This window comes from Melitaea cinxia, chromosome 5 (assembly GCF_905220565.1).
Source record: "Melitaea cinxia chromosome 5, ilMelCinx1.1, whole genome shotgun sequence".
Lineage (NCBI taxonomy): Eukaryota > Metazoa > Arthropoda > Insecta > Lepidoptera > Nymphalidae > Melitaea > Melitaea cinxia.
This window is the reverse complement of record NC_059398.1, coordinates 9,498,540-9,511,045: the sequence shown is the minus strand read 5'-3', so window position 1 is coordinate 9,511,045 and position 12,506 is coordinate 9,498,540. Positions and strand designations below refer to the sequence as shown.

The 12,506-nt window shown below is 41.1% G+C and overlaps 1 protein-coding gene across 1 annotated transcript in view; it reads right to left on the bottom strand.

The window, feature by feature from the left end:
- Positions 1–1,924: 1,924 nt before the first annotated feature.
- LOC123653539 overlaps positions 1,925–12,506 on the bottom strand; it is a 117,025-nt gene continuing 106,443 nt past the window's right edge. Inside the window, exons 119-136 of the mRNA XM_045589529.1 lie at positions 12,163–12,465; positions 11,773–12,081; positions 11,180–11,494; positions 10,750–11,049; positions 10,097–10,576; positions 9,649–10,005; positions 9,284–9,487; positions 8,710–8,892; positions 8,377–8,565; positions 7,536–8,300; positions 7,244–7,441; positions 6,942–7,139; positions 4,754–6,856; positions 4,183–4,571; positions 3,898–4,080; positions 2,881–3,151; positions 2,531–2,775; positions 1,925–2,450 (exon numbers count right to left, since the gene is read on the bottom strand). Of these exons, the coding sequence (XP_045445485.1) occupies positions 2,076–2,450; positions 2,531–2,775; positions 2,881–3,151; positions 3,898–4,080; positions 4,183–4,571; positions 4,754–6,856; positions 6,942–7,139; positions 7,244–7,441; positions 7,536–8,300; positions 8,377–8,565; positions 8,710–8,892; positions 9,284–9,487; positions 9,649–10,005; positions 10,097–10,576; positions 10,750–11,049; positions 11,180–11,494; positions 11,773–12,081; positions 12,163–12,465 (7,367 nt within the window). The 3' untranslated portion in view covers positions 1,925–2,075. The remainder of the gene's footprint in view (positions 2,451–2,530; positions 2,776–2,880; positions 3,152–3,897; positions 4,081–4,182; positions 4,572–4,753; positions 6,857–6,941; positions 7,140–7,243; positions 7,442–7,535; positions 8,301–8,376; positions 8,566–8,709; positions 8,893–9,283; positions 9,488–9,648; positions 10,006–10,096; positions 10,577–10,749; positions 11,050–11,179; positions 11,495–11,772; positions 12,082–12,162; positions 12,466–12,506) is intronic.

The following is a 12,506-nucleotide window of genomic DNA, read 5'->3' as shown; positions in this document are numbered from 1 at the left end:
AGAATGTTACAACATTAGTGTAGATAAACATATATAATTTACAAGGTTCTCATTGTACAATCACGAATTGTTTTGATTTTTTAAAATTTCAAAGTTATAAATTATATAAGAAAAGCGATTAACGTAATATAGGTACGGTGTTCTTATAACCAGTGAATTTTCTGATTACCTATTTTAATGTCAATTTTTAAGTGCGTGTCTTCTTTGTATTAATTGTAATGCCAAATTTTCGTAATAAACGATTTCACATTTAATAAATATCTTTTTTATTCACATCTAACGAGTTAATAGCGCTTTTGACTGATGCTTTTTTGCAGTTAAAATTACTTTTGACGGAGAGCGTCAGTCAAAAGTACTTTTAACCGCAAATTTGCAGTCAAAAGTACTAATAACCAATAATTTTCAGTCAAAACCACTTTTGACCAACTTGTCCAGTCAAAAGTACTTTTGACCGATTTCGCTAGTCAATAGGACTTTTGACTGGATAAGAGTTGTGACTGCAACATAATATATGTTTTAAACCTACCCTACATACTGTTAATTTCTTGTCTCGACTATAAATTGTTAATATATTGTGTTGCGATGTACCCAACATGTAATATTTTTGTTAAATTTTAGTGTTTGTAATTTCTCATGTAAGTGAATTGTATTCTTTTGAGAAATAAACGATCTTTAACCTTATATGTAGTTTCATGCCTGTAAGTATGTCGTTAAATATATATTTGTTTCATATTTTATTTTAAAGTACACCTCTATGCCGCTTAATTCTTTTTCATGTCCTTTTCCTTAACGTTGTCTGGAAGAGATCGCTCTTTAGCATAAAGATCGCCTTTTGTAGTAAAGACTTTCAACTATTAATTTATGATTTCGGTTAAAATAAAAAGTTCTTTTGAATTAAACTTATTTTTATTCGGACTTCATCCGTATCACATTACACGTGTACAAACGCTGCAACAACGTGACTGTCAAGTACGAATGATTTTTGGCAAGGAAATGTTTAGAATAATCGACGATCAAGTTTTTTCAGAAAAATTTCCCAGGCACTGTTTGTCTCCTCATACAGTTAGACCTCACACAGTTTAGAATTCATCTGAATAAGCCGAAGTAAAGTACATACCGACTAGAAACTCAAAAAAATATCTGGCTCAATAATTTTACGATATAAAGTAGATACTATGGTACTGTTTTAGAATTCTTGTGAAGTAGGCTATTTTTTTAAGTGGTTGGCTAACACAATTCCTATACATTTTTTCACACCATAGCTGCTCAAACTTAGCAGTTACGTAAATTTCAAGTATAAAATGTATGTTTAGCGACTTCTTGTAAGCTACTATTCTAAGTAGTTTAGTTTTTTGAAACATAACTTAGGATTAGTATTATTAGGGAACACTTTAAAAAAAATCCGATCTAGGCCTCAAATAGCGGACGCAAATGTGACTTTTCAAAATTTTTTTTTACTATAAATGGCATAGACCGCTGTTTGAGATAGATTTTTTTTTTGGTGTTGTAACCACCTCCCCCTCCGTAAACGCACGTGCAGGATTATTCACCAACTCTGGGAAACCTGTATATATTCTTATACATATATAAAATTCTCATCATTCATATTCCTAAGTTATAAGGGAGGGGGGATTAAGTGGGTTAATAACATATATGGCAAAACAACGTTTGCGGGGTCAGCTAGTATTTTCTAATTTTATATTTTCGAGATAAATTATTTTTTATGTGGTTAAAAATAAAAGATTATAAGGTTATTATTCATAATTTTTATTTAATTATTAATTGCTTAAAGACTAAACTCAAAAATTATTTTACAAAAATATGGTGATTTCGAATATTCAATATTTATCACATAGTTCAGAGGAGGCGACGAAGTCTAAGTTAATGTATAATTAGAGAAATACAATACAATTATGATAATCTACTCGGGACGCCGCTCACGCTCGAGGGGGGCGCGCGCGGCGTCTTCACCCGACGGTCCTCCGGCGGCGCGCACAGATTAGAGAAGAGAGGAAGACCGACACCGCCCGGTGCCGGCGGAGGAGCGGGGCGTGGACTAGTGCACCCGATGGCGCTTAGCGCTGAAATAGTGGGTTCGGGAAGTCTGGCGGATGTGGTAGAGGTGCGGGCGGCGGGCGTGCACGTCTCCACGCTACTAACCAGCACGCCACGGCTGCCGCTACCGCCACGAGCGCTAGCAGCGCGGTCAGCGCCAGAGCGACGGCCAGCCCGGCCGCCGACACGCACACCTCGCCAGCCGCGCCACTCGCCTCCGCGCCCGAGCCGTCTCGCTGGCGCGCCGCACGCGATGGGTCTCGTCTCTCCAGAGTAAAGATCTCGTTTGACTCTACCGTCACCTCCTCGCGAAGTTGACCCGCTATTGGGCCGTCACCGTCGATCGTTTCTCGTTTGCGGCGCTTTCCGAAAGCGTCAGAGCCGCGACAATTTACCTGCACACGGATGAATTTAATCAATATGCATAGATTTTGTAATAACGTGATAATCTGAATTTTATTTAATTTTAACTTACCGGTTGACATTTTCCAAAGCAGACTCGAATATTACATTGGAATCTAATATTATCGCTGCTAGGGAATTTGAAAGCATTGAATGCGGCACGCAATGCACTGCCATCGTCGCTTCTTTCCCATTCGCCGAAGATGGCGGCGTCCGTGGCGCACCCATCTTCATCAGTAACAGTGTATTCGTTTTCTATATTCGTCGAGACTTCACTAGTTTTTGCGATACAACTGCGAGCGAATCCACCATATATACCTAAAATATGATAAATGCATGAATATTCCAATAAAATAAACGATTGACTATTTGACACACCACAAATCAAAAATCATTAAATTAAATTGTAATTTATAAACTCACTAGATGGTTGAACATCGACTTGCAATACTAAGTTTTCTCCAATTTCCGCTGAGCTGACCTCGTCTCCGGTGCGAGAAACTATTCTCATGGAGCATGTGGGTGGGGGGCCAGTGTTGGCGATGGTTCCCGCGGTTGTTAACATCGATACGTTGAAAGCGAGGGTTACATTTTGCTCTCCGGTTTGATATATACATTTAATATGGAACGCCTTTGCATTCGATGTTACAAGTTTTGGATGTTTCTGCATTACTAGTACGAAACTGGCCAGCCCCTGCATATAAAATAAAATAATAATAATAAATATCTACACAACACACACGGTCATCTGTTTCTAAAGTAAGCAACTTAATGTTTGTGTAACACACGACTGGTATAGCTATTTGTTTTTGTCGATAAACATACTTATAAATTTTATATATATATATATATATATATTACACTCAGACTCGGGGTGGGAATCGAACCCACAACTCTCGGAGCAGAAAGCAGGGTCACTACAAACTGTACCAACGGGCTAGTTAAAATGTAATACAGAATAAATCTACATTCTTAGTTAATAATCAATTTTCTTTAGAAAATCCTTAATTTTCTCTTTGAAGTTAATGCAATTACCGTTCCTTAACTGTTTTTGATATTATCTATACTAAAAAATAAAATTGGAGTGTCTGGTAGTAATATTAAAATAACCGCTTTTTACTAAATGCACAACATTTTTTTACAATTTTGTCTGTCTGTGTATCTGCCTGTTTGTTCCGGCTAAGCTCTGAAATGGCTGGACCGATTTTGACGGAATTTTCACGGGCAGATAGCTGATATAGTGAGGAGTAGCTCACGCTACTTTCATTTTAGAAATTTATTTATTTTTTAACTCTGCGAACTTAAAAATAACTTTCTTGTTCAATTCCATACAGACGAAGTCGCGGGCACAGCTAGTTTATTATATATTTATTATGTAAAGTGAATAAAAATTATAAAATAAACGTTATAAAATAAAACATTATAATAACTAATACTTACGTTAACGTGAACTAATCCACATTCACCAAAGAATACAGTAAAATCAACTGGTCTTTCTTGATTTTCAGTCGTATGAACTACTAGACGACATCGCTCGTCCTTGCTGTAGCCTTTTACATATAACACTCCATTGAAATCTTTAATTTTAAGACTCACACTTACTCCATTGGCAAGACAGTGTACCTTGAATAAAAAAAATATGTTTTAATTTGTAGTATTTCACATGCTAAAGTTGATTACAACGTACCCACACTATATATAGGCCATTATTTTCGTTAAGCTCACCTGCATATCTGGCAGAGGGAAATCGGTTCGGTAAGTTATGTTTGTAGTTGGAGTGTTGACGCAGTTTACTCTAGGATTGCCCACGTAGCCGGGAACGCACGTGCAACGAGACCGGTGAGCGGTGGCCTCACACGTGGCGTGAAGGCCGCACGGCTCCGCGCGGCACGCCGGGACACACTGGGCGTCGACGCAGCGAGCGCTGTCCTCGCAGTCGCTGTCGGCGCGGCAGCCGGCCGGCGCACAGGCGCCTCCGCGCGCTGCCAGCCCGCGCGCCGCGTCGCACACGCAGCGCCCGCGCGCGTCCACGACGCGACCTTCTCCCTCGGGGCACGGCACGCATTCGCCCTCCTCGTTTACTCCTTGACCTGACACGCACTTAGTGACAGGAGCTAGACGTAAAACAAAGGAAATAATTCAAATATCGTTTGTATAATGGTGACTGTGACTGACAAGCGATTGATATTAATCCAGAAATATTTGTGTTATGTGGAATATTCGATTTGCGAAATGTGAACACGAATAAATGATGTTCACCGATATCTAAATTAAAAAAATCTGATAATTTACTTACTTTTATAGGGTGTACACTCTATAAGAGCATTTCCTCTATATCCAGTGTCACATTCACATGTTATAGTTTTTATTGGTAAAGTTTCGATAAGTTTGCATTCGGCGTTAATACCACAGGGATTTTTGTCCAGGCAAGGATTAGTGCATTTATTATCCAAACACGCAGTAGCTGGTGGACAATCTAAGTCAGTATTGCAACGTGACTCCGTTTTATTGCAGCCTTCACTAGTGCTTTGGTAACCCGGTGGGCAAACACAATACACTTCGTGATGATGTACTCGGCACACGGCTGGTTCATTACAGGGGTTTGAAATGCACGGTTCTACACATTTAGAGTTAATGCATGATTTTTCTGGTGGACAGTCAGAATTAGCACGGCAGCTGATTGGCAAACAGGATAAGAGTGGATTACCAACGGTTCCAATTTGACAGCGACATGACGCGCGATGCTCAGCTCCGTAACATTCTGCTTCTTTGCCGCATACGTTAGTCTCTACCGAACAGGCAGGCACACAACGATTATTAATACAAGTTTCTTCATCACTACAATGGCTATCAGTTTGACACTTAATATTGTAACATCCAGTGTGAGGATCGCCTATAAAACCTGGCCGGCAGGCGCATACTGGTTTGTGATCCTTTATTTGACAATCAGTATTTGGTCCACATTCGCAAGGGTTCTTACAAACAGAAGTAACACAAGCGTGGTTAGAGGTACAGTCTTTATCAATTTCGCATGCTACTTCTAAGATCGGTTTGGCCGGGCGACAAATACCTTTTCCACTACTGACATATCCAGGCGGACATGAGCAGATCATAGTGCGAACCGGCAATGTAGGTGAGACTTCACATTGAGCTGGTGTTGAACAAGGTTGTAAAGTAATGCATGGATTTACACATTTGGAAGATAAACATGCTAACCTAGATGGACAGTCTGCGTCTATATAACATTCTGCTGTTTTTTGAATTCTGCATTCTACATAAGGACTACCTATATAACCTTGTTTACATTTACATACACCCATGTGATTACGAACTAAGCATTCCGCGTTATTTCCACATATGTTCGCATTATCACATGGATTAATACATCTATGACTACGGCATTGCTTGTCATGAGGGCAATCCCCATTTGATCTGCATTCAACGGCATTACAGCCAGTATAAGCATCCCCTTCAAATCCAGAATGGCAACGGCAAAGTGATTGGGATCTTTCTACAAAACATTCAGCATTAGGGCCACATGTGTTGTTTAACAAACACGGGCTGATACAATTGCCATTTACACAAGATTCATGCGATTCGCATTCTGAATTTGATCGACAACCAACAATACGACATTGACGGTAAGGGTTACCATCGTAGCCATCACGGCAGGAACAGACTGGTCTATGATTACGAATGAAGCATTCTGCGTTTTCTCCACAGTTACAAGGGTTTCGACAAATTCTATTGATACATGATTCCTGATCGGAACAATCCTGATCAGTGGAACAGCTGAGTGGTGGTAGTTGTGCTGGTTTGCAGGCACCTCTTTCATCTGGTATGTAACCTTCTGGGCAACGGCATATCAAAGTGCGGAAAGGAACACTGTTTGATACTGTACATCTCGCATTTGCCGCGCATGGTTTAAGTTCTTCGCAGGCATCCCGACATTCATCTCTAAGACAAGCTTGACCACTTGGACAGTCTCCATCCATTCTGCATTCGGGTTCACCAATTACTACTGCTCGTTCACAGAGGGTTAGAGGGTCTCCTGATGGTAGTGCTGGTGGACATTTGCAAGATGCGGCGTGATTCCGGGCAAAACAAATTGCATTATAAGCGCATGGATTACGTCCATCAGGTGAGCAAGCGTTATGGCAAAAACCTTTGAGGCACACGCTATCATCATTACAGTCCGAATTGATTTCACATTCAGATGCTTGACATTTACTGTATGGGTTGCCATTTGTTCCAACAGGGCAACGACATTGAGGTCGATGACTTTCCCCATAGCACTCGGCACTTATAGCGCAAGGAGCTTCTACAACGCAAGGATTTACGCAGGCTCCGTTGTAACATATTTCACTGTCCTGACATTCCGAATCTGCAGTACAGTCAACTGTAATTAAAAATAAACAAATAATAAGTCATTATACAAATGGAAATTATATTTGACTAATTAATATATTTAAAATGTTACGCACTTTTAACACATCCGATATACGGATTTCCAGAGTGATTAGGTTCGCAAAAGCAGACTGGGTGGTGTCTTATCACAGTACATTCAGCGTTTGTACCACAGAGACAAGGGTTAGCGCAAGCTCCGTTTATACACGCTTGAGACAACGGACAATCCGAGTTTGCTTTACATCCAACTGGTACAACAGATTTGTCTTGTGATGCTGCAAATGAAAAAAAGATTAATTGTCTCGTCAGATACTTGCTATGCAGATTTAAATGCAAGTAATTACATCAAATAATTACAAATTGTCAAAAAATCACTTACGTGGTGTACAACGTATTTTAGCATCGCCTGTGTATCCTACAGGACAAGAACATTTTGGCTCGTGATCGATGACACGGCACAAAGCGCCAGATCCACATGCATTTATACATGGGTTAACACAGGTGCGGTCGGTACAGGCTTGCTCTGGACCACATTCTTCATTTTTGTAGCATTCGAAAATTGACGGTTGTCTTGGTTCTGTAAAAGTTATTAATTATTGTAAGAACTTATTACCGAGTGTCTGGTTTTAATAAATATTTAACATTAAAATAAAAAATATATAAATAGGTACCTGTATTACATTCTATTCTCGGATTTCCAATGTATCCTGGCGGACAAGTGCAACGTGACAGATGGTCGTTCGTTTCACAGAGGGCGTTGTATCCACATGGGGAAGCTTTACAAGCATCAATACATTTTCCACGTTGACAAATTTGACTCTTCTCGCATTCAGGATCTGTGGAGCATTCGGCCTCGGGCGGAGAGCGGCAACCAGTATCGGATGCCACACGGCCTCCGTCGGGGCACACGCACGCCACGGCGCGCAAGGGTAGAATGTCCACGGGCTTACAAATGAGGTCTGTTTCGCAAGGATTTCCTTGGCATAAATCGACGCACCGAGCGTTTACACAGCCGAGAGGACGAGCGCAATCGGAATCAGTAGTACATTCATCTGATGGTTGAATATGAATGCAGCCACGGATATATGGATCTCCGCTGTGACTCGGTAGACACTCACATACCGGTCGATGGAGTTCGGCGGTACAGACCGCACCCGGAGCGCAACTATTTTCAGAACATGCCGGTTGGCAAAATCGGTTGAGTCTGTTACATATTTGGGTATCGTCGCAATCTTCGTTATACTGACAAGTTCCTGAAACGCAAGCCCGACGTGGATCACCCTGCGTGCCCGGTGGACAGCGGCAAGTGGCAACATGAGCGATCACTTCGCAGACAGCATCTCGACCGCAGGGACCGCCGAGTGCGCATGGGTCGCGGCAATAGTTATTAAGGCAGCTCTTATCGAATGGACAGTTATCATCCGAAGTACATTCCGCTAAAAATAAAAATGAAATGTTAATTAATTTAAATTTGAGTTATTTCCACATATTTGACTTTAGAGAGTGACTTACGCGTGTAACAAGAGCGAGCTGGATCGCCGGCTGTACCGGGCGGGCAGCGGCAGCGGGCGCGGTGCGCGCGAGCGTCGCACAGCGCGCCCGCGCCGCACGCACCCGCGCACGCGGACACGCAGCGTCGCCCGACACACGCCTCAGCCGCACCGCACTCTTCGTCGGACAGGCACATCGGTCCGGAGACACCTGATTATACATGTTTTTTTAAATTTCTCTCCATGTAGGTGAAGCATTGAAGCTTAATCCATTAATAAAAAATAACAAAAATATGAAATAGATTAACAAATAAATCATGAATGTCAAATCTGAGTGTTAGAATTGTACGATTACTTGGTGTGCAGGCGATGGTTGGGTCTCCTTGTAACTGAGGCGTACAAACGCACTGAGCTTTATGCGAACGCGCGCGGCACTCTGCACCCACGCCACACGCGCCCGCTTCGCACACGCTTCTGCATTGCTGTTCCACACAATGTTCTTCATCACCACAATCTGTATCCCTACTGCATTGTCCCCCTAAAGATGTGAATAATTTAATTAGTAAAGATTTTAAATTACAGCATTTTTAACATTCTACCGATAGATAGAGTCATAAGAAATGTGAAGGTGGCAGAAAATCTTATTTCATGTGACATGCGAAGTTAACACAACCATTTCCGATGTCATAATAATTTTACAAATATTTACAATAAATTATGTGTATTATACAGATTAAATAAGGAGGTAATGCAGTTCTACGCACGTACGTACAACTTGATTTACTTGTGGTGTGTTGAATGTCTTGAATCTTTCCTGTTAAGGCACTCACATATATTTATATACTTCTTTTAAATATTCTTCTTTTATAAACTTTTTAAGATAGTTACATAAAATATAAATACGACACTAAGTGTTTATTTCAACTTACGAGGATCGCATTGTATCGAAGCATCACCAGTTAAAGGTTTAGGGCATTCACACACAAGTGTGCGGAATGGTAACGTATTTGCAACACGGCATATTGCTCGGATTCCACATGACGTTTGTTCACATGGATTTTTGCAGTTTCCTTGTAAACAGGCCAATCCTGGACCACATTCTGCATCATTATTGCACTCAACTTGATCTTGTACTGTAACAAATAATATAAATTTACTATCGTAAAGTAAAATAAGCATTTACAACAACAAATTACAAGGAGAATATTACAAGGAGTTCAAACGATAAAGTCGTTTGAACTCCTCGTATTATTGATTCTGAGGTAGATATATGAACAAAATCCAAAAACATTACCTTGTTTACATTCAATTTTAGGGTTTCCTCTTGTACCACGTGGGCACTCACATGTGGGACTATGGCGCACGACGTTACACATAGCACCAACTGCACAAGCTCCAGGACATGGATCCTGACAAGTTTTTCCTTTACAAGCTAACCAGTTAGGGCAATCGTCATCCACAACACATTCGTCTCTACGACAGCTTGTCCATGGATCTCCTCGAGTTCCAGTAATGCACTCGCAAGAAGCCATGTGACCCCGTGCGTAGCACTGGGCATTAAGACCACAGCGCAAACGTTCACATACTTTGACGCAAGAGCCACCTTCGCAGCCCTCATCATCACGGCAATCATTGTTGCTATGGCATTGTACTATCGAAAACAAATATATAAATGTAAACACACTTTTTTGGAAACATAAAAACAAAATTGATTAGAAATTATTAATATAAATTGAACATACTTGAATGGCATCCTGTATAAGCATCTCCTTCATAACCGGGTAAGCAAGCGCAACGGGCTCTGTGTTGTTTTGCTAGACATCGAGAATTTATACCACAATTTGTTATAACGCAAACAGATGTACATCTGGAATCGACACAAGCTGCGTGGTCTGCACACTGTTCATCGTGTGCACATTCCGGTACCGATGGCGCTGCAGTGACATCGGTGATTTGTTCGCAACGTACAAACGGATATCCGGTGTAACCAACAGGGCACGAACATACTGCAGAGTGTCTTACACCCGTACATATTGCATTGATACCGCAGGCGTTTATGCAAGGGTCTGAACACTTTCTATTTACACACGCTAGATTTCCTGGGCAATCATCATTAATGACACATTCAGGATAAGAACAAAATCCATCGCGACATATACCGTGTGGCCCACAAGGGCTTGGATCGCATGGATCGAATACTGTTGGACTCGAAGGTAGTATGTCTGAAAATAAGATGAATAGATTTATTAGATACTGCTTGCAAAAGTTAAAAATAGAACTGATTTGGAAATTCTTTCATAAATTGATATTGAATAACTGAATTATATTAATTATACAAATAATGAATTATATTAATTATATGAATATTACATATATAACAAAAAATTGAAATAACCTTTGATTCTGCAATCAAGGAATGGATCGCCCGTAGTAGAAGGAGGACATGAACATATTGGTGCATGGTCGAATACCCGGCATATAGCTCCATTTCCACAAGAACCGACGCATGGGTCTACACATTTGTTACGAACACATGCTCGATCGCGGGAACATTCGGAGCTCACGACACATTCTGGTCGACAACCCGAACTGCCAGCATCTCCCATTGTACCACTGGGGCAAGAGCATACTGCATTTCCAGCGACCACATTGCAAACTGCTCCTGGACCGCATGGGGATGGCGTACATGGTGGAGCTAAAGTTAATGCAAATAGATTGTATTATCAAATGTCATACAGTAAAATAAATGAATGAGTATTAAAAAGATTATTAAAAAAGACAGCAACGTTTCAAAGTATAGAAACTGAAATAAATTTTCCAATTACCAGAAGTTATGACATCACATTTTTCAAATGCATTTCCTTTTGTTCCAGATGGGCACGAACAAAGAGGAATGTGGTTCACAGTTTCGCAGTCTGCGCCGATTCCACATGTACCCTCACAGGGGTCGCGGCAATGTGATCGAATACATGCGCGACTAGGAGAGCAATCGGAGTCTGCGATACACTCTGGCCGGCATCCCGTATAGGGGTCGCCTCGTAAGCTTGGCTCGCACTCGCAAGACGCGCTCGTTCCTCTTGTGCGACATATGGCACCAGGTCCACAAGGAGATGGATTGCATGGGTCATTTGGAAGTTTTGCTGTAAAGTTGAAGTACTTTTTAATGTAATGAAGTAATGGTACACACACATTCAAGCAAATTTTATGACAAGCAATTTGCTTATTTTTTTAAAGGTCACAATAAAAAAATCACGACTCACTTAGTTTCGCAAGTAAAACCCATGCCTAAGTTTTAAAAGCGAAAGCAAGTTTGTCGCAACATGTATTGCTTACACTCGTTTGAATTAGCAAAATATTTATACGTATATACTATTACATCTTGTAATCAAAAGCAATGATCCAGTTAAATCTATCTTACGAATATTCACGATGAGTCGACATTCTATAAGAGGATTTCCAGTAGTGGATGGGGGACAGTCACAGTGGGGCTCGTGAGCAACTGCAGTACAAACAGCATTAAGACCGCATGCTCCAGGACAAGGATCAGTACAATGCCTATTTAAACACATAAGGTTCCAGGCGCAGTCACTAGATTTAAGGCATTCAACACGACAGAATGGAGAAACGCCAAAGTAACCAGACTGGCATTGGCAATGACCATCGATGCATTCTGCATTGGGTCCACAATTTGGACATGGCGATTTAATTTCAGGTTCCAGATCTGTAACTAGTAAATATAAAAAATATATTATTACGTTTGTACTTTATGTCTGACTCTAGTATTGAAATAATATATTAAGCATATTACCTTCTAAACATCGGGTAAATGGATCACCAGTATAACGGTTCGGGCAGCTACAAATCGGGGAATGTAAGTTAGTATGACAAATGGCATGCGTCCCGCAGGAGCCAGGACATGGGTCACGGCATTTACTATTGCGACAGGCGAGGGTCGGCGGACAATCAGTGTCAGTACGACACTCAGGTCGGCAGGTTGGCGGCTCCGCTAGCATTGCCGAGCGGCAAGAGCAGTGTGCAACTGTCCCAGCCGCCCGACAGACGCTATTTGGTCCGCAAGGATTTGGTGAACACGGAACTGTTACTACTGGTGCTGAAATATACAAATTTATTTATTTATATTTTTCGTTACCA